The 27,398-nt window shown below is 37.3% G+C and overlaps 1 protein-coding gene and 1 long non-coding RNA gene across 2 annotated transcripts; one reads left to right on the top strand and one right to left on the bottom strand.

Moving 5' to 3' along the window:
* Positions 1–9,198: 9,198 nt before the first annotated feature.
* On the top strand, positions 9,199–25,812 carry fkbp5 (FKBP prolyl isomerase 5). Its single transcript, XM_040159063.1, has 11 exons — positions 9,199–9,412; positions 16,236–16,368; positions 16,558–16,702; positions 17,516–17,658; positions 18,914–19,028; positions 19,151–19,307; positions 21,333–21,423; positions 21,640–21,723; positions 21,813–21,998; positions 22,151–22,390; positions 23,671–25,812. The coding sequence occupies exons 2-11, from the start codon at positions 16,264–16,266 to the stop codon at positions 23,770–23,772; spliced, it is 1,368 nt and encodes a 455-aa protein (XP_040014997.1). The 5' UTR covers positions 9,199–9,412; positions 16,236–16,263; the 3' UTR covers positions 23,773–25,812.
* LOC120807279 lies at positions 10,830–11,705 on the bottom strand. Its single transcript, XR_005709799.1, has 3 exons — positions 11,419–11,705; positions 11,245–11,312; positions 10,830–10,988 (listed from the first exon to the last, which is right to left on the bottom strand). It is a non-coding gene; the product is annotated as an uncharacterized LOC120807279 (long non-coding RNA).
* Positions 25,813–27,398: the final 1,586 nt, after the last annotated feature.

Raw genomic sequence — 27,398 nt, 5'->3', positions numbered from 1 at the left:
TGTGTTCTCCGGCCTGCACATGATCTTTTATAGATATTTTGTCAAATACTACATTTCCACTGTGTGAAGACATGTGACTTCTCTTACTTAAAAATCTCCCGCTCCTCTTCCATGTAAACATCATTTTTTTGAAAACAAAAATGGATAACATCCCCATATTACTATAGTATATTAAACTCTGTCCTTACCAAAAACAGACTTGTTCAGCAGCAACACAGACACAATAGAAAATAAACTGGAAAAAAAAAAGTAGAGGAGGTGGAAGAATGTGACTAAGTACATTTACTCAAGTACTGTACTTCAGTTCAATTTTGAGGTACTTTTGCTTTACTTAAGTATTTCCATTTTATGCTGCTTTATACTTCCACTCCACTATGATTCAGAAAGAAATTTTTGATATTTTAATTGGGGCCCCTTGTCACGTTTCAGATATTTATGAGGTGTTAGCAGCAAAAAGAGATTCTAACTATAAAGTTGTTCCTCACTGCTTGAGGCCCGAAGAGGTAGAACTGCAATATTTCACAACAAAGCAAAGATCAGAGACAAATCTAAAGAAAATTAATCAAAATTTGTGAAGCAGAATTCTTTTTTCTTCCGGCTTTTCATCTAACTCCCCTTCAGATTTATCGTGTGACCCTTTGTTAGGGGTCCTGAACCTTAGTTTGGCAACCGCTGGATTAAACTAGCTATATTGTATGATTATACCGTATATAAAGTGGTTAAAACTAGTTCTGCCTCCAGTATGGATAATGTTATTATATCAGTCACAGGGGATGCCTTTCTGCAAAACACTTACTTATATACATTAAGTAAAGTTGGCTGATTCTTCTTCTTTTATACTTTTACTTTTAAATGCCGGACTTTTACTATTATTTTTATATTGTTGCACTGATACTTTTACTCAAGTGAAACATGTGAGTACTTATTCCACCACTGATAAGAAGAATAAGAAAATTAATTAAGAATAACTATTGACATTTTACTGCTAAATTTAATCACTGTTATTCTGAATAAGAATCAATCCTGATTTGAGTGATAACTATGTGGCCTAAACACTGAGCCTGACAAAATTCACTGCCAAGTCAATGTCCTGTCACATCAAATGCTTTGCTAGTACAGATAGAAAGTCATTTAGTTGTTTTGTTTTCTGTTGACAGGAAATTCAAACTACTCATGCAGTTTGACCTTAAAAGCAGAAAACGGTTACTGCCTGCCACTTGGTGTTGCTGTGCAGGGAACAAGAGTAAATCAACAGAGCTGGAGGGTTATTGCTCAACAGGAGACAACACCACAAACGACCCCTTGTAAGTGTACAGGTGGGTGGTTAGATGCTTCATGTACACTTCCCGTATAGAGACACATTCAAGAAGCAGTGTTGAGCAGGGGGGAAAAAATGCGATTAACAGACATCTTTGTGTGCCTCTGAATGCGAACCTAACCTCCCAGGACACTTGTCACGTTGCCAAATGAAACATACAGTAAGATGAAGTAGGACTATTTATTCATTTAAGTGGAAATCTGCATACAGCTGCAATTCACAGCTAACAGTGAATTGTGTGTTACCACACTCGCCCTAAATGCAGTCCTTAATCAAACACATTTTAGTCAGTAATTGTGCGGCTGACTTTATTTTGAAGCATTTATTTATTAAACCAAACTGTCACGTCTTTGTTGTATTAATTGTTGAGATACTCCCTAACATGTTTGGACAGGAGTCTAACTGCAATTGTGGGGATTAAAATTAGCAGTCGAGGAATTAGTCACACATGTCTCAGGCTTTGATCAATGACTGCCTGACATGACAGATGAAATTGCTACGTGCTAGGCTTCCCTGTAACAGATGCCAGATCATTAAATGAAGAATAATCACCCCCATATGCACAAGTTTGATTTAAATGTTGCCCCAGGAAGGAGAGAGTTGTTTCAATTTCAAGTTTAACTCTTGTGTTTTATGGACCTCGGCTTCACTTCCTTATTTTTTTGGAGTCCCACAAACCCTACTGCTGTATGTGTAAAGATAATAATAAAAATGATAATAATAATAATAACAGCAAAATCAACCAGTTTGTGGGTTGAATTTATTTTCATCACATAGTTTTTCATTTTCTTCCAGCCATATTCAAATGAAAGTAGAGAAGTGATGACCCTCCCCTCTGCCACAAACTGAGCTTACACATTGTATGAGGGTGACAAAATGTGGAAATGAACATAAAACTTTGTTATTACACCAAATAAGGAAATATGTCATGTTTTTTTTATGTGTTATATGGACTAAGAGTAAACACATACACTCAGCTGGCAGTTTAGGAGGTACACCCAGTGAAAACTAGTGCAGATTAATACAAAAACCCTGCAATAAATCCTCCACTTCATGAAAGTTATGATGTTTGGTTTATGTTGAAACTGTTTTAGAGAGGTTTTCATTCAACTGTACGATTATTTTAGAGGAAGTAGTTTGTGGTGCTGCTGAACGGTATTGGATTATGCCAACAGGAATTTCTATTTTTTTGTCCACCCCGTTGATATGAACAAGGGTAAGCTAAATAACAGAAACACCTCTCCATTCCAAATCCAAAGAGACTTATTTAGGGTTTTTTGAGGGGTAGTGCTACATAATAAGTTCTGTCAACATCAATCACACATACAGAGCAGATTAATTGTATTTAACCAAGTTTTACAGCTGAAGTCTCTGAGACTCTAATGAGAATTAATGTCATTTTCTACGGTGGACTTCTCAGACATTTCATAGGTTCAAAGTCACGTTTATTTGCAACTGTCATAAAATTAGAGAAAGTCATTCAGTATCAAGGGGATAAAACATTGTTAAGTGGTGTCCAGGATTACAAACAAAGCAGTCTTTTTAATAGAAAACAAATACTGTCAAAACGAAATCATGTTCATTTTTGGGCCGTAGTGTAGACTGACAAAATGTCAGACAACACATAAAAGCATCAAGACGAAAGGAGCCACACATCTGGAAGTCTTTTGTTCCTTTAATCTTACTGTGTAACCTACCCATCATGCATGACAGTATCCCAGTGCCAAGGATACAAAACAACTTAACTCCCACAACAGTGTGAGGGAAGATCATACACAGAAAAGCACCCATGTCAAATGAGATTTGTAAATGAACACGGGCTACATCCTCTCTCAAAAATGTTCTTTCTAAATAGGTATATACACATATGTATGGATGGACAACTGTTGAATGTAACTAAGTATATTTACTCGAGTGCTGTACTTAAATACAGTTTTGAGGTACTTGTACTTCACTTGAATATTGCAATTTTCTGCCACTTCATACTTCTACACTACTACAATATTGTACTTTTACCCCACCGCATATACAGTATGTGAAAACTATGGTTACAAGTTACTTTGCAGATGAAGTTTCAAAGTAACAGTACATAAGTATCATTGGCAAAATGCACTCAAAGTATTAAAAAGTAAAAGTACCATGATGGATGTAGAATGGCCCCTGTCAATGTTACATTTTTATATAATACAGGATTGGATTATTACTGATACTGATAATCATATGTTTTGTATTTAAACTCTTAAAGTGCATGACTTTAACTTGTAATGGAGTACAAGTTAAGGTCAGTACAGTGTTGTACTGCTACTTTAACTTAAGTAAACTGTCTGAATACCTCTTTGACCACTGACAACTTTATGTATTTAAAGTTCAACTTTGTATTTGATTATTGTCATGACATCAAATCTGATTTTAAAGAGGTCATCATAACTGATTATCTAAGGGAGAAAAAATGAGCACAAAATCTTGTTAAGGGTAAAATAGAGTCATTTATTGTTCAAGCTGACATGATAAAAAGATTCCCCCTGTTAGTCACTGTTCCACTGTGTTTTTCTTCATCAGCGGCAGCGAGGACTCATTTATTTAGGGTCCTTGGCAGACAGAGCAGTAAAGAACTCTTGCTTCAGGGGGCAAGAGTTCAGGGATAAAAGGGATCACTCAAGAGATTACTCCCATGTACGTAACACGGATGCCTAGAACACAAACAAAGAGCATTATGTAGCTCAGCTTTATTTTAGTCGCAGTGTGCATGTTTGTGTGAGAGAGCTCCTCTAACCTTGTCTTCACCATTGGTCTTTTATATCACCAAATGAAGAGTTAAGCTCGGTTTGTTTTCTTTGTACATATCCCCCTGCTGCCATAGGATTCTCCTTTTAGCTGTTTAAATGAAACATCCTTTTTTTTTCATGCATCCACTCAGGGCAGTGTTTTTCAATCAGATTAGTACAGCACATTCTGTTCTGTTTCACTTCCTGATGACTGTGCAGCCTGTATCCCTGTATGAACTCACCCGCGTGCTTCTGGTTACACCAAGACACTCATTCAGACAGACGTATTCTCGCAACTGCCCGTCAGATTTTACTCCTACATACAGTACAATATTTAGTAAATGTGTGTAGCCAATTATCAATAGCACCTCCTGTTTATTTGTTTATTTGAAAAAAGAATACATGACTTTTTAGTTGAAACTGAGTTAAAAATACGACTCAAAGCAGTAAGGTGCCCGAAAGCCAACTTATTTATATCCACATGTATCCAATAAATACATTTATTATATGTAACAGCTGCTTTAACCTTTAACCATCTCATTTTTTTGCTTCCTACCAGATTGGGGCTTTCAACAGAAGAGAAACAAGATGTTCGTGCTGTTTCAGGAAGGAAGACAACAGCTCAGACCATGTGTCAATATAGAAATCTATTCATGCATTTCAGTTCAGCTCAGGTCACTGGTGTTCACTTTTGACCTCCACAGGCAGGGGGAAGTGCCAACAAAGCTACTAGGACACCGCAGTTCAGACGAGGGTTTGGGAAAACAAACAAATCCCTCCCCGAGCCGGAGTCAACTGTCTTGACGAGTTTAAAAAAAAAAAAAAAAAAAAAAAAAGTCTGTATATTTATTGTTAAAAGCTTCAGGTGGGTGGCGGTGCATGGTGAGAGCTGGTTGTGTTCTCAGGTCGGAAGACCGCAGTTGTTCTGTTTCTATGCCACGTTTTGCTTATAATGTGAATGAAATGTCCTAATACGTGAGTGTGTGTGAAAACTACTTTCTTCCAATAAGTGATAGCTCAGAAGATTACTCAGCCGCTTGACAACATCCCTGTGGCTTTGCAGAATCAGGCTCTCTTGTGTTGTTATGTCACCTTTATAATTAACGGGATCATCATGTTCCCTTCAATAGCTGCCTGGCCGTCTGCCAGCAGTGTGGTCAGACAGTGTCCTCGCCACCTCTGATTGTGGGATTCACCCACCAGAAACCTGCAATAACGTCTGAGCACCTCAGTTCAAGCAACAAGTAAGAGACTGCGTTTTAAGACATGAGCAAATCTCACTCCCAATCTCACCAAGATCGTGTACTGTACTTAAGGTTTTTTAACATTTTAATTCAAAAAAATATCATGAAGATAAATACACGCAGCAGCCATAAAGCATCCTGTGCTGCAAATATTGTATATGGATGTAATAATATACAGTGCCAGCTTCCTCAGACCACAAAAGCACAAAAGCATAGCCATAAAATCTTTTACGACTTTTATGGGAATTTCAGCTGCTCTGGCACCCCCACTCCCCTGCCCCCACACCCCGTGGTATACAGTATTTCTTGTTTCAGTGAAAGTGTGACTTCATCAAAGACATACTGAACATGATATTTCATTTATAAACATCTCATTTCTGTAAGCACCGTATAACACATAAATAAGCATATAAATTACACTTTTTTTTTGCCTAATACTATATCTTATATCATAATGACAAGAATAACTGAAAATTTTTTTTTTTTAACCAATTTTCTGACGATCATTCTGGGTTTTGTTCCACAAGGGAACATTAAATGTCTTCTTACTGACTGTCCAAAGTCTGTATTTAAATTTGGTTTCACTGCTTAATTGTCTGATTCTCCAACACCATACGAGTCAATATCACATCTCAACATGTCGCTTAACTACAGTAAAACCAAATGAGTGCGACAAGTTTGATTCACCTACTGCACATAAAACAACTTTGAATATTTATGCACATAAGCTACGGTCGCATATACCAGTCACGACCAACCACGTTCTTCTTAGTCTCTGAGCGTTTTTTTCCACGGCATGAGGTTAAAAACAATTCAAAACCAATCTTATGCAGGTTTTTCCAAGCAGTTGAGACAACTCAAAACTGTTCCATTGCACACTCTTTCATGCGCATCTCTCTCTTTTTTAAAAATTCTTTACTCCATGTGTTCACTACACTGGCATGTATCGACAAACGTCTTGTTCAAGGTGTGTTGATCAGGGGTTACAGGTCAAGGTGTCTATTGGAACACCTTTCGTTGGAATTAAAAGCCCATGAAGGAAAATCGTAGTGGGTGATTTTAAAACATGCCCCAAACCCTCTGTGTGGATCTAAATAATGCAAAAGTCCAAACTTTATGACAATTTTAAAAATATTTTATGGTGAGCGGATGGGCTGATATTGTTGACTAATACTCTGTGAGACAGATGTGAGATTTATTGTCTATTGTGAGATTTCACTGACTAATAAAGCTTCCACTACATTACTTATTTATTGTAAAACAGTAGAGCAGGGGTCGTATTTTTCAGGAAACTGTGACTGAATGCAGGTGAAAGACAAACTTATACGACTGGTCACACGGGAATTTGTTAGTTAGGAAGTAATTAAACATATTAACTCAAGTGCTGTATTTGAGACAGTTGTTCTTGAGTATTTGCACTACATTCCGGATGAAATTATTGAACTATGTTGTACTTCCCTGAAAACTGAATTCATAAAATATGATGGATTATTCTCTCTAATATTAAATAAAGTAAATACAACACCTGGGCCAACATTGAATTGTCATTTCGCAGTGAGCACTTTACTTTGGATATTCACTTGTTTTTTTTTATTGCTAGGTCTCATACGCCTACTTTATACTTGTTTTAAGGGTCACATAGGAAACTTAATTAGGCTACAGTAAAACTACAAGTTAGGTAGGAAGCAACTAAACATTTTGACAGAAATCGCAGCTCTGACATTCATACACATTTTTACTTTACTACATTTCATAGGACATTATTGTTTGTTTTACTGCAGAGTGGCGGCACCATTCTCTTTGCAGATATAATTTTTTATATTTAACCTGTAAAAAAAAAAGCTCAATAAAATATAATGCATTGTACTACCTTACATATACAAGAGATATTACACATAACAACACGTGGACAGGTTTATTACTTTGAGTTGTCATTTATGGGTTTGGCAGGGTCTCTCCTTAACAGTAAGTTCTTTTACTAATAGTTTAATACTTGTTTTCTACTGTTCACGTGGATATCCTAATTAAATTTACATTTAAAAACAGCTTTGTGATAGGGGCATTTCTGGTATGTCGTACAGAAAAATAGCTCTATTATTTTCTTTGCAGATTAAGATTTAACTCGCAAAACAAGAGCTCCTAAAAAAATAATGCATTATACTACTTCACAGCATTAGAAGAAATGGTAACCACATATTCACTGCCTGGCCAAGATTTATTACTTTAATTTATCATTTAACCCTCTGACATCCTATCCCTCACAGTCAGCACTTTTAATTTATTATTTAGTGGTTCAGTGTTCAGTGTTCGGTCTAACACTTGTTTTCTCATACTGGACATTTAGGAAAGCCTAAAGACAATAACAGGTTATGTAGTAAGTAACTAAATATGTTTACTCAAGTTACAGCTTTGACATAGTTACTGCACAGCAGCTGTAGGCCTCTATTTTCTTTGCAGATGAAAGCAGATTAAGGTTTGACTCTGAAACCTCTCCAACATTACAAGAAAGTATCACGCATAACATGAGCCAGGTTCTGTCAACCAGCAGCCAGGTTTATAAGTTTAAGTTATCATTTAGCACCTTGACGGGGACTGTGCTTGACTGTACGTCCTTCTATATTTACTTGAACTTTAATGATGGTAAAATGGAAAATTGAAGAAGGCCGCAGGAGCAGACTGGGTAGGGAAGTAACTTACTCCAGTTACTGCAAAACAGTCGCACGGTTTTCTTTGCAGATTAAGATTTGACTTGCAAAACAAGAGCTCATAAAACACACTGTAATGTGAAACACTTCCCAAAATTAAAAAGAATAATTAAATAACGTCAACAGAACCAGGTCTATTACTCATTACAAGTAGGTACTTCAACTTTAAATCCTTAAATGTATTTTACCACTGAGTTTGTTTACAATGAATTTGGTCAAAACTTGTGACATTTACTTGAGGTATTTTTTCATTATAGTGTTGCTACTCTCACTTAAAAGAGTTGAATAATTGCTTCACCACTGAAAACGCAGTCGTGTAAACACTGGTTGTTGTTGGGAAAAGAAGACAAATGGTCTCCACAGAGCAAAAATCACAATAGAGGAAGATTACCACCGGACGGGAGGCTCAGAATAAAAATCATGATAAAAAGTAAACATTTATCCGCAGTTGTCGAAATCCCTCCCTTCACACAAGTTATAGAAACATTACAGCAACTGTACTTAAACCCAAAAAATTTCCGGTAAACAAAGATTTGAAAAAAGGGATTTTTTTTTTTTTTTTTTTTTTTTTTTTTTACCGTCTCTTACAGAAACAGCTATCCGTCCCGCCGCACGTCTTATCGGGCAGTGAAGTGTGCCTTTGTTTCGGTGCTTACACATTCAGTACGTGCGGGAGGCGGGCGGGCTATTTCGCGGCAGTGTTGATGATATGTGTTGTCAGCTGAGCGGAGAGTACAGCCTGCTGCGGTACAGGCTGTTCCCGGCCTGGCTCGGCACGGAACGGGTTACAGGTCAGGGTGTCTATTGGAACACAGTGTTCTCATCAGCAGCGGCAGCGGCACAGCTACAGTACAGCCGGAACATTGTGTTACTTTGTGGCTGCTTTCCAAGACCTGCCCTTAATTTTACACTAAACGCCCTCCCACAACTCTACTCCACTCGGTTCCACTCTCGCTCGCTCTCGCTCTCTCCCTCTCTCTCTCTCTCTTTTTTTTTTTTTATTTTTTTTTATTTCGGTTCTCTCTCTGTGTGTGTGTCGCTGCCTCGCTCCCTCAACAGTCTCATTTTGAAGTCTGGGCTCCATGCGGCTCCTACACCGGCACGTTTAGAGAGGAGAGGGATAAAGGTGCGGGGGGGTGGGGGGGAGAGAAAAGAGACCAAAAAAAAAAAAAAAAAAAACCAACAACAACAACAAAAAAAAAAACAGCGCTACATGGGCTAACCGAGCACATGGGCAGAACATTTAGTACCCTGGATATGAGATGAGAGGGGCGGGCTCGAATTAGGAGCAATAGACGCGGTCAGAAATCTACCGAGTGAAACTGCAGCTGGTCACCGGCCGTTTCGAGGGAGAAATAAAGAAACGGCGCACACGGAAATGTAAGTGATGCTCCCTCTCTGTTCTGCTGCTCTAAGACTTAATGAAGGAGTTAATGAAGACACGGGGCTTACCCGGCTTTCTGGCGCTTTCTGTTCACGCCCGGCCGAGTTAAAGGGACACTTGTTATACATCATGAAGATTTACCCTTTATCTGGGATTTCAAAACAAACAAACAAAAAAAAAAAAATATGTTAAAGCGAGTCTGATGAAGCAATTTGTGATTAATTTATTAATTTAAAGACGTCCAGCTGAAGTTGTCGGCTTTTAGGGTGTTATAGGATGGGCGTTAATGTTGTCATACATCTGGGGGCATTTGAGGTTACAGCTGTATCCCACAGTGCTCTGGAAAATAAGGGCCTGTGTGTGTGCGTGTGTGTGGGTGTGTGTGTGTGTGTGTGTGTGTGTGTGTGTGTGTGCGGGCGCGATGGTTTATAGGTGAGTGTGTATGAATGTGGCATTTGTCTGTGGTTCTCAGTGGAGGTGGATGAGGACAACAGTTTACATCCAGAATCCCTTAAGGCTTAGGTGTATCTTCATAAATTACAGGTTGTATATCCCTGTTTCTTGGAATTAGTACCATTAACTCTGATTCTTACTCATTCTGCACCTAGTTGTTCATTACAGGATGGAAAATGGTAGCCTCTGAATAACTTAAAGTATATGGGTGTTATCATATGTGTATTTTAGATTTAGATGAGGGGGTGACGTAGACGCAGAGTTGGCCTACTGACGTGGTCATGGGTTGACGCAAACTCCCATAGATGAATCAGACTGCTTCAGGGAGATATTTAATGACAGCAAATAACTTCTTGCCCCAATACATCAACATGAAGTGTAAAGGGTGACCGGCTCTTGTTGCAAATTCAAGGGTTTGCACAGTCACTTCATGTATTTCAAGTATGTACAAGCACACAGCTTTTCCGCGGTAGCAGCATTTCAAGGAGGGGATGCCCCATAAAAGCAACTTTATAAGCTTTTCCTGCATCCCTCTTGATGTCGCGCAATGTATTTTTTAGGTTAAAAAAGACTCCCCGGTTTCAGATAATGCTCTGCTTCAGTGTGTCAGTCTATGGGGATTGTCATGCACAGTGTGAGCTCACATGTTCACATATGAATCAGCAGCAGAGTACGGATGTGAGGATTCTAAAGATAAATTTGGTTTGTCCGTGGACATGGTCTTTGCCTCACTGTGTTCTGTTCATGCATTCCTCCACAGGTTATCTGAGTTTAGGTACATGTAGCCTACATGCATCTTATCTGTGTCGTAACTATTTGCAGCTGGTTCCCCTGCTTAATCTTTAATAAATAAATAGCCCACATTTTTCATTAAGAAAGAGCAAAAAATTAAATGACAAAATTGATGGAATGAATAACTTTCACTTATGTGACTTTATTAATGATGACAATTTATCACAATATGACTCCACTTATCTTATTTGAATTTAAATCGTGTTAATGTAAATGTATGGTGACTTTGCCTAATAAAAATCTGCTTGTTTTCATCCAAAAATTGAAGCTGGGTTGTACGTGAGGGGGTCAGGTTGGTGAGCACCATCAGGCTTTGCCAGCAGGGTACTGTGAATAGAAGGAACATTGTGTTCAGACACACACACACACACACAAACACACACGCGCAACGAATTACATCTTAAATGAAATCCATGAAATTTAAAAGACACAGGACAAGGTGCAGCTACAGAAGAGACGGACATTTTCTGCTGACTTGTGTTTAAGAGTACACTGAGCGAACACTTGGTCTTTGTGAGTGACAGAATTACAGAAGCAGAATAAAATATCCAGATATCAGTAAGATAGATATTCACGGTTTTACCCCATTGGTTGAGGCACATGAGTAGTGCCATGGCTTGAGCTCTTACTCTTCCCGAGATCTCGCCCACTCTGAGAAAATGAGTTAAAATCTATTTCTTCATCAATATTCAATATGATCTCATTGCCAAAATGATGCATCTAAGGCAGAGCCCTGTTGCTTAATATTCACACTTACAGGCTCCTGAAGAACCTAATCACCACGGCAGAATGTCCTTCTATTTGCACATTATCATCAACAGGACAACTGATGGAAACATCTTGAAAAACGAAGCAGGCAATGAGCGCTGCCGTTCCTCTCTGTCAAAACGCACGGCCCTTGAGCAAAGTTCATGGCCTTAAACCATCTCTGTGGAACTGTGAAGTGGCCACAAGACGGCTGTCTGAACAGTGCCTGCCATAACCTGTCCTCACCCTCACATTACTGTCTAGCCTTCGCAGTACATGTGAATACGATTATACTCAGGTTTCCATATTAAATATGATTTTAAAAATGTTTTTAAAGAGAGAAATAGAACAGGGAAAGTCTATGTACTACTGTACTTAAACCTGGGCTAATGCCACATCATGTCCAGTGCAGGGAGCTGGATCAATAGGTGAGAGTGAAGGTGTGAGGTCATAAAATTTTTGCCTGCGACACCAGTGAGATAATCTCTTATCTTTATTTAAATAGTTCTGCTTGCAAAAACAAACATAGCTTTTATATAAATCTTGTTCACTGGTGACTTACCAGCATGTGACCAACAATTAAAGCAGGAACTTGCATCATTTTCTTGCTTGCAATATATAATTTTGAAATGAAGGTATCTTGTTGGTCAGTGTGCAAAACACATATCTTTTTTTACCGGGTGCAGAGTCCAGAAACTGTACGGTGACCTTTGTTTCCCAAAGACTTTCAACACTGTAGAATGCCCCTTTTATAAACTTTAATCTTTATTACATTTAGAAAAAGTACAACATTTCTGACCCAAAGTGGTTTAATACCTCTGTACCTGATGAAGAGCCAGTTTGGGCTCGAAACGCTTTACTTCTAAACCTAATGAAGTTAAGCGCAAAACCCTTGTTGGTCTGCCTAACATCTAATGTCTCATTTTAAATTTTAAATTTGTTACCATTACTTCAAAACTCGGGGCTAACATTAGTTACATCCTGACATGGTCCCAGAACAGCTGTGATCTGATGCTATGTGAGCAAGTGTTAACGTCTCAGCTGTTGCATGCGATAATAATCACCAAATAACATTTGCCAACATGCTTAACATAGCTAACTAGCTTTTTTCATTGGCTGCAAACATTGTCAAGATTATTGTGCCAGGGTAGACTGAAAATGCTTGCAGCCACATTTATTGAGGCAGCAACGTTGTGTGTCGACAGCGATTGCTGCTGTGATGAGAGAAGCCAGTTTTTGCAGCTGTAACATCAATAGGTCGTAACAGTTTAGTTGCTCCGGCAAAACTGCTGTTGAAGTTTTTTTTGCCACATGGATGTTTGAGACGAAGGCAGCTAAAATGAAGACAGTTACACAGCCTCGATCTGTCTGTCTCTCTGTCTGTCTGCATGGAGTATTGAAAACTGTCAAGCTGTCATTGAATGTCTTGTCAGATTTGTAATCATGTTTACGTATTCTTTGATCAGATAATCCTATCCTATTTGATTCAAAATTTTGCCACTTTGAGACATTTTTTATTCAAACTTGAGAACTTTGGCTTTTGTCCAAAATCATGTTTATACTTCTCAAAGTAAGTTATTTTCTATTGAAAGAGAACATCGAGGATGGTATCAGCAATAGTACTGAAAAATTTAAAATGATACATAGCCCTACTATATCATATACCATTGTATATGATTCGTAATCTTGTTTACCTGTTCTTTGAACTAAATAACATCAGAAAAATAAAATAACATGAAACATTTAAAGGATAATTCCAGTATTTTTAAACCTGGGTCCAATCTTGAGCGAGAATGATATGACCATCTCCTTTTATAAAGATCAGAAAACATGCCCCCCTGTGCAAATAATACATGAACTGAAATGATGTTAAAAAGAGACCGGAAGAAGCGAAACATAAACAAAAACGTCTATGTCTGTAGGAATTCTTTCCATAATGTTGTCAGACACGTATAATAATAATCTGAAACTGTCAGTGGCAAAAAAAAAAAACACTTTTAGAGGGAGTACGTTGATGCAGACAGAAGCCACTTCTGATTACAATGCAGCCGTTTCACATTCTCGCTCAATATTGGACAGATTCCAAACGTTTTTGTCCCTATTAACCATTCAGAGCCGAAAAAATGGGAAAACAGGATCCAGGTTTAGAAATACCAGAAATATCCTCTAACATTAGAAGTTTGGCTTCTTTTGTGAAAAAGAGGTTTTAAATTTCTCAAAGTAAGGAATATCAATTGTATCATATTAGCACTAAATTGAGCAATGTCAGTTTGAGTCTATATACCTATCTGTCTGAATGTCTGTAAGGCTGGGTGTTGAACTAGGGTATGTGTCTGTACTAGCACCAAATATTGAAACTGTCAAGTGCCAAAAACTGGCATGAAAATGCCTGGTCAGATCTATGTACTTTATCTGTCTACAATATTTTTAAAACATTTTTTTATGGCATTGTTTTAAAGACAGAGAAAAGAGAAGAATAAGAATTATGTTTCTGATAATATTTCTGTGAGAGGGCTAATTTTTTGTCGATAAGGTGATTATATACAGTTTTTGGGTTGGTAGTACAGTAGACAATTGGTGCTACTGTAAGAAGAAAATTGTGGCAAAGGACCATTAGTAATGTAGACATGATGGCCATGCGTATGTAGAGGCCAAATACTGTTTAAAAACTGCATTAATTTACAGTAACACAGGCTGTAAGACCCAGTAGCTACAACATTTAAACTACAGACTGGTGACAAATTCAAGGAAAAACCTGAATAAATGAGTGGAGAACGAATGCAGATGCTTCCACACAGGTGCACTGCATGGTACAATTGAGCAATTAACATGCAGCCATGCTCTATGGCATGTATACAAATGCTGAGAGGGCCAGCTGAATTTGATTTCGTATCAAGATGGCAAGAGGAAAAGATGTAAGTGACTTGGAAAGAGGGTTAATTCTTGGGGCACAGGTGGCAGGAGCTTCACTCACAAAGACTCATCACCTGGCTAGTGTTTCAATAGAAATGGTGACTAAAGTGACATCTGCATTTAGATCTAACGGAAAGACAATAGTAAATAGGGATGGAAACGGCGCACATTTGATGACCGAGATGCTTGTGCATTAGTGTGATATGTAAGGAAAAACAGCAGAGCAACTCTTCCTTAGGTGACTGAGAATGTCAAAACAGGACGTGATCAGATGTGTCAGCAAAAACAGCCCGTCGACAATTACACAGAGAGGGATATCATAGTAAGGTTGCAGTGCATTCTTCCCTAATTTCAAAGATGAATGCACATTTGAGAGTTCAGTGGTGCAAAAACCATAGGCACTGGTCTACAGAGAAGTGGAAAAAAGTGATCTGGTCAGATGAGTTGTCCTTCAGCGTATTCTCGAAAAGTGGGGGAGTGCATGTGTTGCGTACACCGGGAAAAGGTACAGGCCTGAATGCTTGACCCCTACCGTGAGGGGATCAGGTGGCTCTGTTGTGCTGTGGGGGGCATTTTGTTGGCATGGTTTGGGTCCACTTGTTCCCTTAGACGGAAGGGTCACTGCAAATATATACAAAGTTGTTCTAAGTGATCACTTTTATCCAATGATGAAACATCTCTATCCTGATGGGAGTGGTCTCTTCCGCTTCCACTGAAGGGTTTGATGAGTATGAAGATGATGTGAATCATATTCTTTGACCTTCGCAGTCACAAGAGCTCAACCCAGTTGAACACTTGCGGGAGATTTTAGACCGACGTGTTAGAGTAGACAACACTCGCAACCACCACCATCGAAACACCAAATGAGGAAACATCGTTTGGAAGAGTGGTGTTCATCCCTCCAGTAGAGTTCCAGAGACTTGGAGAATCAATGCCAAGGCGCATTTAAGCTGTTCTGGAGGCACGTGGTGGACCAAGGCCTTACTAAGACACTTTATGTTGGTTTTTCCTTGAATTTGTCACCTGTCTGTATTATTACAACATGACGAGACAAAACCAGACAATATGTAGCCTCATATTATGATATTATATCAGTGTATCTCCACTGAATTGAAGAGACATGATCAAATTCAAGATTTTCACCTGCGTCATCACAGATACTGAGAGAAATAAAGATGATCTACTTGGGATGATGCAGCTTTATAAGTACAGAGTGTGTGAGTGTAGTCAAGCCCACGCTTTCCTGTGCACATGAGGCTTTCACAAAGAAGACTAATGTTGAAATGCTCATCACAGAATTAACAGTGAAGATATTTAAATGAGGTTCTGCTGTACTGCAGATTTAATTTGGTCCATAAAACATCCAGATTTCATTTTTAGATTGTCACAGGGACATAAATAGTCTTGAACATACCGAACATCCGTGAATATAGCACATTAAACAATAAAATGACAAGTAAGCAACTAGCTGCTGGCTTTAACATAGATTCATAGTTATATAATTACTTCATCTTTGGGGGATCAAACAAGGTGTGAGTTTAGTTCAGTAATATCACAACTGCAGTGCAAAGTAATGTTCCTCATACAAATGGGATCAATGTTATTGTGGCCTTTGCAGCAAAACTGGAAATATATCTTCAGTATAGTTCATGGATTTAGAACATGTGTCCTTAAATAGAAGCAAGTTATATAATGTGAAGAAAAAGTCATATTTACTGGGCGGATTTTGGAGATCTTGTATTGATATTTTTGTCTGAGATCGTGATTTTCCAGGACAGCTCCACAAATTAAATTAATTTCATGTGCCTTTTTCATCCCAAAAGTTTCCCAAAGTGAAAACATGAGACGTGAGGACATTTATTTTTATGGTGCTTCGATTGCTGACACGTAGATGTGTGTTCATATTTTTTGCAGTGTTACTGTGTGATGCCAACACGCAAAAATGACCACTGATCGGGATTTGCCAATGGACGGCCAGTCAGTCACAGCTGTGTTTGCTGCAAAGGGCGTTGATGTAACATCCAATAAAGACCAAGGAGTTATCAAGGTATTTATTGTCATAGCTTTGAATTTTAACGTTTTATTGTAGGCATTCAGGCACACGTAGGACTCAGTGTCCCACCGTAAGGCACGGTCATAATTCTGTTCTTTCCAGATCTACCAACTCCTATTTCTTTTATTTTCTCCGTCAAAAAGGGATCTTAGTTAAACTGGAACATTGTTTTTCTTTCTGCAGGTTGTTAAGCGTCCGGGGTTAGATGGAGACCGACCAATGATTGGGGACAGAGTGACTGTCCACTACACTGGAAAGCTGCTCACAGGGAAGAAGTTTGACTGCAGTCGAGATCGCAAAGAACCTTTTTGCTTCAATGTGGGCAAGGGTAAGTGACTTTATTCATTACTATTAAACCTGATGGTGCGTTAGGTTTATGGTGCTGATGGTGCGTTAGGAATAACTTAACATTTCGGGAAATGCGCTTATTTGCTCTTTTGTCAAGAATTACATGAGAATGTTGATCCCAAGGATACATTTAGTTTGGCTTAATTGTTAAAATGCTAATTTGTGGTTTTTCGGAGGGTTTTGTGGTTTTGTGTCAGCTGGGAGCGCCCAAGTCATTCTTTTGCTTTGGTATTGTAATGATAATAATGTGTTAAATTAAATGAGATTTAGGGGTGCTCTTAGGCAGACTTTGTTACCTTCGGAGAGAGCCAGGCTCTTGTTTTACCATTTTCAGTCATTATGCTAGGCTAGGCTAGGCTAAGCTAAGCGGCTGCTAGCCGTAACCTTATATTTAACAAACACACATGATCTTCTCATCTAAGCGTTGGGTTATGCTCAGTCAGAACTAGATTATATGTTTTCTGACCACATTGGAGTCAAAAGTGTTTATTGTTGTTGCTGAAAACGCCGCTGTCTGGACAGAGCCAGGCTAGCTTTTTCCCCATTTCCACTCTTCATGCTAAGCCAAGCTACCTGACTGTTGGCTACAGCTTCATATTTACCAGAGAGATATGAGAGAGGCATCGATCCTCACATCTAACTCTCCACAAGAATGCAAATAGTGGCACTATTCCTTTAAATTGTCATCATTAGACTTGTATATTAAAGGTTATTTTGACCCAGTTTAATGAACCAGTAATATCTCTTCTCATTGTTTTTCTTTTAAATTTTTATTTGCTTTATCCATGCACAGGACAAGTCCTGAAGGCCTGGGACATTGGTGTGTTGTCCATGCAGAGAGGTGAAGTATGTATGTTACTGTGTAAACCAGAGTATGCTTACGGACCTGCCGGAAATCCTGACAAAATTCCTCCAAGCTCCACAGTCGTGTTTGAGGTAGGTGTGCCACGTCAGTGCTGCCATTTGTGCCGCTGTTAATTCTGCATCACACCGGGGGGACTCAGATCATTTAGGTGCATTTGTCAGTCTCTGCAGATGGAGCTTTCTGGTCATAAAATTAACTGGTTTGTCTATTTTAGTCCCTCTCAGTCAAACAGCCAGCGTAGTCCAGTTGCCAGTCTTACCAATCTGTTTGGAGCTCAGTGGGGATACAGCTCTGGCTTTCTCAGTCTTCTACAATCAACAATTATAATTCAGTTCTGGGAAAAATCAAGACATTTCGCCGACTGCTCGGCTTTATGAGTTACCCCCCATTAAACTCATTTTAGTCATAAAATTGAATATTCTAACCCCTGTAAAAAAAATTTGTCAATTCTCCCACTAAAGGATTGCCAACAATACTCTTAACTGTGTCAGATGTTACCAAGTGTTGTATAATCTGGTGGTTAGCGTTGACTTTAAATGCGATTGTTCATCACGTGCTACACAAGCAGACATGGTCAGATTATTTATTTATTTTTTAACAGAGGTTTTGAATTTTGGCAAGACTTTACTTAAGTCCCCCTATTTAGCATTTGTAAGCAGTATATGAACATTTGGGATTTGAGAAGCTTCACGCTGTCATTATAGCCATTACAAACTCATGCAGCCTAATATGCCAGGCCGAATTTTGGGGAATATGTGTATAAAATGATGCACAAGACATCAAAAAATGTGTCCATTTGATTGAATGGCCCAGCCATAAAAAACACAGTCTTGGGTTTCAATATTTCTCTCAGTGAAAATATCATATAGCTTAGGGTTGCAATGGGTTGTAACATTATATTTACAAACAAAGTACACACTGTCAGAGTGGAATAAGAGGATTTTTCCAACTTTAAAGCAACATAAAGGGAAATAAAAGGAATTAAATGGATGTTTAGTGGTTACGTTGCTGAGAGGGATCTTAATTATCTTAGCTGACTAATCCATTATATTTGTCTTGTCGTATTAGAGGTATGAAGTATATACGTGTATGTGTATGTGTCTGACTGCATGGTCTACCTGTATTGTATCTTCAATAGTCATATTTCTTCTTTTTTATTTTCATGACTTATGTGATAACTCCTACTTGTTTTTTTTTTTTTTTTTCTTCCCACACCTACTTACTGTAACACCATACACCAACTTCTGCAGAGCTGTAATTTTGTGTTCTGCTTCATATCACTATTTGTGCAGCACAATGATTAAATAAATGTTTACAACAAAACAGATGGAGCTACTCAAGTTCGAAGGAGAAATTCTTACAAATGACAGCGGCATCATAAGAAGAATAAAGGTCAAAGGGGACGGTTACACTAATCCCAACGATGGAGCACGTGTTGACGGTAACAACATTCTTTGCTTCAAGGATAAATATTGATATTGTCAGTTTTGTCAAATAACCAACTCAGTAAACGGTTACATCAGAGGTTAAATTGTGGCATAATTTGAGTCATGTATCCCACAGTGCACCTGGAGGGGAGCTGTGGTGGTAGACTGTTTGACTGCAGGGATGTTAACTTTATTGTTGGTGAGGCTGAAGATAAAGGCATTCCTCTGGGAGTGGACCGAGCTATGGACAAGATGCAGAGAGGAGAGTGCTGCTTACTTTATTTAAAACCAAAGTAAGTTATAAAAAATCTTAAAGTGTGATCCTTGTCACTCTCATTGCACTTAAAGTGAGCCAGTGTTTATGCGAGATTAGATTGATAATTATCTCTGCTAGCTTCTCATGCTGTGTCCTGTGGTCGTTCATTACACCTTTTAAGCCAAAATACAGTTATGTTCTCTTTTTATTCCATGGTACTTAATGTATGATTTCTTTCAGATAATGATTATAATTATTTCACTATTTAATATGCAGTCTTTCTTATCTCCTTGTTTGTCTGATATGGGGTGGAAGAAGCACTCAGATCCTTTACTGAAGCAGCAAAGGCTCAAAAAATAAATTTGGCAGTCATGTGATGATTGAACGGCTAGGGAAAAATAAAAAACCAAGGGGCACAAAAATCTAGATTTATTTTTTGGAATTTTTGTTTTTTAATGAAATATTGGATAATTTTACCTCTTTGGGCCTTGTACAGTTATTCAAATTAATCCATCTGAGAAGCTTTGAGGAGAAATGTCTCTTTGGTGCTAATAACTCATAGGTTCCCAGAACAGGCACCGCTTTTTTGTAAGGCGTCACAAGTCAAAAATGTTGGGAATTACTGGTTTAATTTATTGTATTTTATAGGATTATCTCTTACCTGTAAAGTAACTAGTAACTATAGCTGTCCCATAAATGTGGTGGAGTCAAAAAGTACAATATTTACCTCTGACATGTAGTTGATTAGAAGTATACAGGAGCAGAAACTGGATATACTGAAGTAAAGTACAAGTACCTCAAAATGGTTTGATCACACAAACAGCACATTCAGTTGTTGTTCTTTTGTAACTTAACCCAGCTCTCCATTCCAGTAATTCTGTTTGTGGGGATTTTTTTTTCTTTTTTTTTAGAATTTTATTTAAAAAATAAATAACATAGACAAAAAGAGGAACAAATAATAAATAGATTAAATGTAGTACAGTCAAAACCACATCATACTTTTCCGCTAATTAGAAAAATATCTGAACAGAAATAAAATAGACAGATATTTGGAAGAATTATAAGAAGAAATAGAACACATTGTACTGCCCAAACCACATCATATCAATCCCTTAACCCCGCCTACACCAACCCTCCCCTTCATTCCCTCAGGCAAAAGCAAATCAAGGTGATAAGAACTAGGAATTTATAGCACAGTAACAGTTCATGGCAGCAAAAAGTCAACTAACACAAAAACAAACAAACCTGAAGGAAAAAATAAGGACAGACAAAAAAAAGAAACTATGAAAAACTATATTCATAACTTTTCTTTAACTTCAATGACAAAAATCCCCATTTATCTCAATGGGAAAACCTTTCTCCAATTTAAGTCCTGCAGTACATCTTCTATTATAAAAAGTGTCCCACACGCCCTCACATGCATCTTATTTATTTCAAATTAAATATGTTATTTTTTCTAATGCCATAAAAGATACCATCTCCTTTATCCATTTGCCTATAGATGGTTTTTTATTTTTTAATTTATTTATTTTTTTTCACTTGAGAGCTATCAGCCTCTTTGGTTACAAAATACACATGTCAATAGGTACATGGCAGCTCTGCTTTTTATTAAAATCCATAGATTCATAATTAATAGCTTCTAAAGGGAGATTTGTTGAAACCATATTGTGTGATGAACTTCTTTCCAGTAATCCTTCCAAAAATTCCTCACCAACTGCATTCCCGAAAGCAGTGAAAGCGTGTTCCTTTACGTCATTGCATTTTGATCAAGTGCCTGGAATACTGGTAAAAAATGTATAAATTTTGACGAGTGTAACATGTGGGGAGTTTTCACAAATGTCAGGTTTCAAATCTGGTCACAGACGGGATTTCCTACCCTGTAACTTAAATGTCAAATAGCTTGAGTTGACTGCGGACATCCACTTTGGCTGCTTGTCACGTAGACCTCAAGTGTTCCAAAATAAAGGTTTAGCTGTCATTTTTGTTTCTAATTGTTCTTGTTCTTATGAAGAGTACTGTCAATGGGCTCATGATCCGTCATGTTTCTTTTTTTCTTTTACAGGTATGGCTTTGGAAGCGAAGGTAAACCGGAGTACAAAATTGGACCAGACAATGACATTGTATACGAAGTTACCCTCAAGAACTTTCAAAGGGTGAATGAATATAATTTATATTTTAAACAGCCAAATTTTAAATTACATTAGACTAGAACGGAGATCAATACATGTGTGTTATTTTGGATAGATCAATTTAAGACAAAAACAAAATTTAACTCCTACATGTAGGAGATGGATAATTTCAGCCGACTACCTAAAACATAAAAACCGGTGCTTAATCACGTTCTGTGATTCTAACTGTGTATCCACAAGGCTAAAGAATCCTGGGAAATGGACTTGAATGAAAAGCTGGATTTGGCTGCTGGAGTGAAGCATAAAGGCAATCAGTATTTTAAGGTACAGTCCCCGTGCTGGTCTTTTATCTTAAAAAATGATTATTCCTCTTGTTTCCATCTTTCTAAGTTCTTATTATCTTCCTGTATTAGGCAGGGCGGTACTTGCAGGCGGTCATCCAGTACCAGCGCATTGTTTCCTGGCTAGAGATGGAGTGTGGTACTGGGATAGAGAAGCAGAAGAAGATAAAAGACTTTATGTTGACGGCCCACCTCAATTTGGCGCTGTGTTTCCTGCGGATAAAAGAGTTCTCACAAGTAGTGGAGAACTGCAACAAGGTGAGCTGCGCGATCCTGATGACAGTCCATATTTAAACACCGTTTAATCTCCTAACCGTGTCTCTCTGTAGCTGCTGCTCCTCTGGATGTATTATTAACTAATTACTCTGTGTGTGTGTGTGTGTGTGTGCGTGCGTGTGTGTATGTATAAGGTGATTGAGCTTGATGAGAGCAATGAGAAGGCTTTGTATCGTCGTGGGGAAGCACGTCTCCACCGCAACGAGTTCAGCCTGGCCATGGCAGACTTTCAGCAAGTGCTTCAAGTCAACCCCTTAAATCGGGCAGCTCGTGCTCAGATTTCCATCTGCCAGAGCAAGATTAAGGAACATCATGAACAGGACAAGAGGACCTACGCCAACATGTTCCAGAAATTCGCAGAACGGGACGCCAAGGTCTGTAAACTCACTGCTCTTGGCTGAATGTAGACAAACAATCGGCCTGACTAGTGTTTGTTTTCTCCTCTTTTCTTTTTCTTTCTTTTCTCTAACTAAGTGAATTAAGTTTTGATATTCATTTAAATTTGAAGAAACAATTATAGTCATTAGTACTAACATTTGGCTCTCCTATCTTACCACACACACCACACACGCAAATGCAGCATGGGATTTATATAGTTACTTATTTTTGGTCTTTTGAGAAAGTGTTTTGTTACTGTTTTGTTTATTGGTATTTTTTTTTGAAAAATTGTCATCACTTTCCAATAATTTCAAGATCAACGTCCACTGCATTCATTTATACTTAGGCAAGTAGAGGTCAAACCATAAATGGCTGAGGGAAATTATGAGGTGGACACAGTTTAATGTCATACATAACAATGTGAATTATGAGGGATTTTCTGTTTCGTATTTCACAGCTCTGGAAATTGGAATTGGAGACTTTTTGGGGGGCTTTTTACATGTATCCAACTCCCATCAAATCCTTGATAATTAGTTGATTTACCAGGATGGGGATTTTTTTTTTAGCTTCTGTTGTCATATTCGTCCAGCTCTATATAATCCATTCACCAAATTTTAAATATATTTGACTAATATGTTTATGTGTATATTGATATTTAACTATTCATCAGCCATTTTGGGTATCATGATGAGAATTACTGATGCATTGAAGGAGATACCTTCAGTTTCTTTGATATTCATGAAAGGACTTCTTCTTTCAAATATACTACATTTATGTAGCTGATTCAATTATTGTTTTCAAAGCTTTCTGTTACATTTTGATAGTAAACTGCCCTGCTGCACTGTCCTGCTATCATTGTGCTTTCCTTCGTAGTATACTACTGACCTCTAGTGTTCACTGATGGATTTGTTGATTTTCTCACCTAAAATGTTGATGCTCCTCTTTGTTAAAAAGAAGAAAATAAATCCAGAGAAGAAAGGCAACAACACAGCATGTTACTAAAACAACCTCATAATATAAATGACCAATCTAAATTTAGTTGGTTTTCAAGGTATTAAGTGAATTTGGTTGAACTTTAACTGTTACTTATCAGTTGATGTACACGGAGGCATATGCTCATGAAATGCACAGTTTCATAGGACATGCAGAGTCCATGATTTCAGGGGATTTCAGAGTAATTTTCATCAGTCTGAGGACTTACCTTATCAGTTTACCTCAGACTTATCTTAATAGTTTTCATTCGAGCTTCATCTGAAACACTGTGTCTTTTACACAGATTGAGAAGACCAAGAAGAGGCGGGATGAGAGTGTGACGAGCGGCATGAATGGTGAAGTGGGCATTAAACGACGACGGAGGAGTCAGGACTGTCTGTTGTAATAGTGACATTTGAAAGGGAGAAAAAGAAAGACATGCCTCCATTTGCTTTCCTAGCCCAGGGAGCAAAGGCAGGAACGAGGTCGTATAAAAGGCTCTAATCCAAACCTTTATTATCCCAAAATCCAGCGTTACCATTCCTGCATATAAAACAGAGTGTAAGCAGGGACATTTGCAAGCCAAACAGCATTTCCCCTGTCACATGGACTGTGCAGCTGCCAGGACACATCTCCCAGTGGATATTAGTACTGCAGAAACAGTGAGTTAAGATGTGGTGAACAGTTCTACACCCCCCCCCCCAAAAAAAAAAAAAAAGAAAATAGTTTCTTCAAAAACTCAGAGGAATTCTACTTTCTTTGTCATTAGTTGAGATGTGGCTCCACAGTGTGTTTCCAATACTGCACTCACTGGTTCTCAAACCTCAGACTTTTATTTGGTATTAAGCCTATTCTTGGGCAGCTGCATGCACGTGTCACAAGGTGTTTGGGAATCAGGCTTGAATTGAACTGTGCTATTTTGTAAAATGTGCAATATGTACTAAAAAAAAGTTTCAACAAGTCCTGTTAGCTCAGTGGTATTTTAAAGGAAAACACAATCAATTCTAAAATGTAAGAAAAGTAAGTTGCCCTCAACTAAGCCTTTTTTCAAATGAATAATCACAGTGTAGGCAGTTAAACAAGCCTGAAAACATTTAATGTTGGGACATACAGAAATACTAAAATACATATAAAATCACTGATAAAATCTTAAAGTTTCCAGTAAGCAGACACCAGAAGCAGAGAGAAGAATCTGAAAAAAGCACAAACTACAAATACTAAATTATACCAAAATATAAATCTGTAATTCTGGTGTTCTGACAAATTCACAGTTTACTGCATTTGGTTAGCTACTACCTATAAAGACAAATCGGTAAAAACTTTCTAAAGCCCATGATAGAACCTAAACTGTGGTGTGCAGGGATTATTTACAGAAATACATTTAAAATTTCTTTTGGGAAAGGATGAGGCCTTGTTTTCCTACGGTGGGTTACACCACGGTCATGCACTCAAATAATTTATTCATGAATACATGCATGATAGATCATTATTAATATGTTGAAATCTTGTATTTTATCAATAAAAACACATCAGACAGTATAAACAGTTTTAATGAAAAGACCAGCCTGGTATTGGAGTTGATCAAGTAAAACAACTCATGATAGGTGTCTAGATAATTTTTATGGATTTATTACATTTTAAGCCAGTGGCAGCTGCAAAAACGTTGAATTAAAAAAAAACAAAAGTCAAACTATTATATATATATATATATATATATATGTATATATATATATATATATGTGTGTGTGTGTGTGTGTGTGTAAAAGTAAATGTTTCCGCTCCTGAGCTTTGGTGGATTTTAGTGACTGATGACTCAAAGTTTCTTCTGTTGCACTCATTGTATGTTTATCTATCAGCTAACAGCATGGCACAATCGTCAGCGCACGTAAAATCCTCATTCAGCAGGTGAATACATGATTGTATCATAACTGTATACATGATTGTATCATACTCATAATTGTGGTTCAAACCTCCCACCAGAGGGGGTTTTTGGTCATTAAGTCACCCCACTCCCACCTCTGTATTTGACAGGGCAGACACACTAGTATTGACTCTGTGCGTGCAAGTGGGAGAATGACACAGAAACTGCAATTAAGCTTTAAAATCGACAGAATCAGTTTTTTGTCAATTTTTCACAAATTTCATGATTTTTTCAACTCTGGCATTGTGATCAACTGCATCATTTTACATCTGTGTAGTTCTTTTTGTCTCTGTCTCAGAAAAGGTGTCTCTTTATATTACTGCATCTATTTTTTTATCTTGAAATGTGTGAATGTCAGTGGATAGTGGAAAATGATGCACTTTGGTTACTGTCAAACCAACACTGTTATCTTTTCATGAAATGTCTGGATAAAATCTGGACAATAATCTCCAGGTGTTCTATAAACATTGGTTGGTTAAGAATGAAAAACTTAGCTGTCTTAAATATTTTGTGTAAAAAAATCAACAGTGTGTATGTGTGTGTGTGTGTTAATAATACTGTATGTTGTTGTACGTTGGCAAAGTTTTTAAACAGCTTGTTGCTAAATGTTTTAAGTACTGCTGGCTCCAAACGTTCAAACATTTTGTACAGTGGAAATGAGCATGAAGTACTTTTTATCTAGCAATTATATAGACTATTTGTCGCCCACTGTCAACTACAAATAGATTTAGAGGCCTCTTACTGCTACATTCATCATTTTGATAACTTGAAAGTATAAATTTCAGGAATAATTTGGGAAATTCTGACAACAACAAGCAGGATAGAGTGCAGCTGCTTAAGCTGCTGCATGGCCGATTTGAGTTTGGTTTTATTAGAAAGTGAAGTGTAATGTCATACAAAATGTTTACATGTATACAAAAGATCATTGCCCTGTAAAGCAAAGTGTGATCAATGTTTTAAACCGGCATTTATGCAAAAAGAAATATTTTCTGACAAAAAAACTACGTAAGGTACCTTGGTTTATTTCTTCTTTATATATATATATATATATGTGTGTGTGTGTGTGTGTGTATATATATATATATGTATGTATGTATGTGTATATATATATGTATGTGTGTGCATATATATATGTGCATATATATGTGTGTGTATGTGTCTATATATATATATATATATATATATATATATGTTTATATATATGTGTATATATATATATATATATATATATATATATATATGTGTGTATATATATATATATATATATATATATATATATATATATATATATATGTATATATATATATATATATATATATATATATATATATATATATATATATATATATATATTTCTTGCACTTTAAAAGCATTAAATAAATCAAAGAGTTGCATTTAAATAAACATTTCATTCTTAAAGTTAGAGGCCACTATTGTACCGTATGATATAATTAAACGTTGCATTACAGCAGTATTACCATAAAAATGGTTAAATGGGAAAATTAAGTAAGTGTGAGAGTCTTGTACAGGAGTTGACATGGAGGCTACTAGAACTGCTAGAATAGCTATTTTTCTAATTTTTATAACTTCAGTACCCATTTTTGGTTTCGCTCTCTGCAGTGTGAATGCTGTAATAACATCTTTCCAGTAGATATTTGCCATTTCCTTTAACTTAATTTTACACCTTTTTCCTCAGGTGTTTGAAACCGTTGAAATGAAACATCACATTTAATTCTCTGAACCAATTTCATTACAAGAGCAACTTTAAATGAAAGTTGTATTCTTTCAGCACTATATTTTTAGGATACATATGTCCAGACATAAACATAATTCCACCATTTTTGACTTTGCAGATCATAATCATTGGTGTTAACACTCAGGTTTAGTCACTGTAATTCTCTCATATCATGCATACAAGCAGTTCATGGCAGATGTGTTACATTTATTGCATTTTCTTAAACCTGCAATAAGTGATACTTTTGGCCACAGAAGACACCTAAAGTGGATGACTGCAGAATTTTTTCCTTGGTGGAAAAAAAACCATCCCAACATCTAGGTCTAGGTCAAGAACACTCTCAAGGAGGTAGGCGTAACATTGTCAAAGTCTACAA

This window comes from Xiphias gladius, chromosome 21 (assembly GCF_016859285.1).
Source record: "Xiphias gladius isolate SHS-SW01 ecotype Sanya breed wild chromosome 21, ASM1685928v1, whole genome shotgun sequence".
In the NCBI taxonomy this organism is placed as follows: domain Eukaryota; kingdom Metazoa; phylum Chordata; class Actinopteri; order Istiophoriformes; family Xiphiidae; genus Xiphias; species Xiphias gladius.
This window is presented reverse-complemented; position numbering and strand designations above follow the sequence as displayed.

Excerpts from the sequence above, each read along its gene's own strand:
- fkbp5 (XM_040159063.1), top strand. The coding sequence starts at position 16,264 with ATGACCACTGATCGGGATTTGCCAATGGACGGCCAGTCAGTCACAGCT. Across the intron at positions 16,369-16,557 it reads AAGACCAAGGAGTTATCAAG|GTTGTTAAGCGTCCGGGGTT; the intron begins GTATTTATTGTC and ends TTCTTTCTGCAG. Across the intron at positions 16,703-17,515 it reads TTGCTTCAATGTGGGCAAGG|GACAAGTCCTGAAGGCCTGG; the intron begins GTAAGTGACTTT and ends ATCCATGCACAG.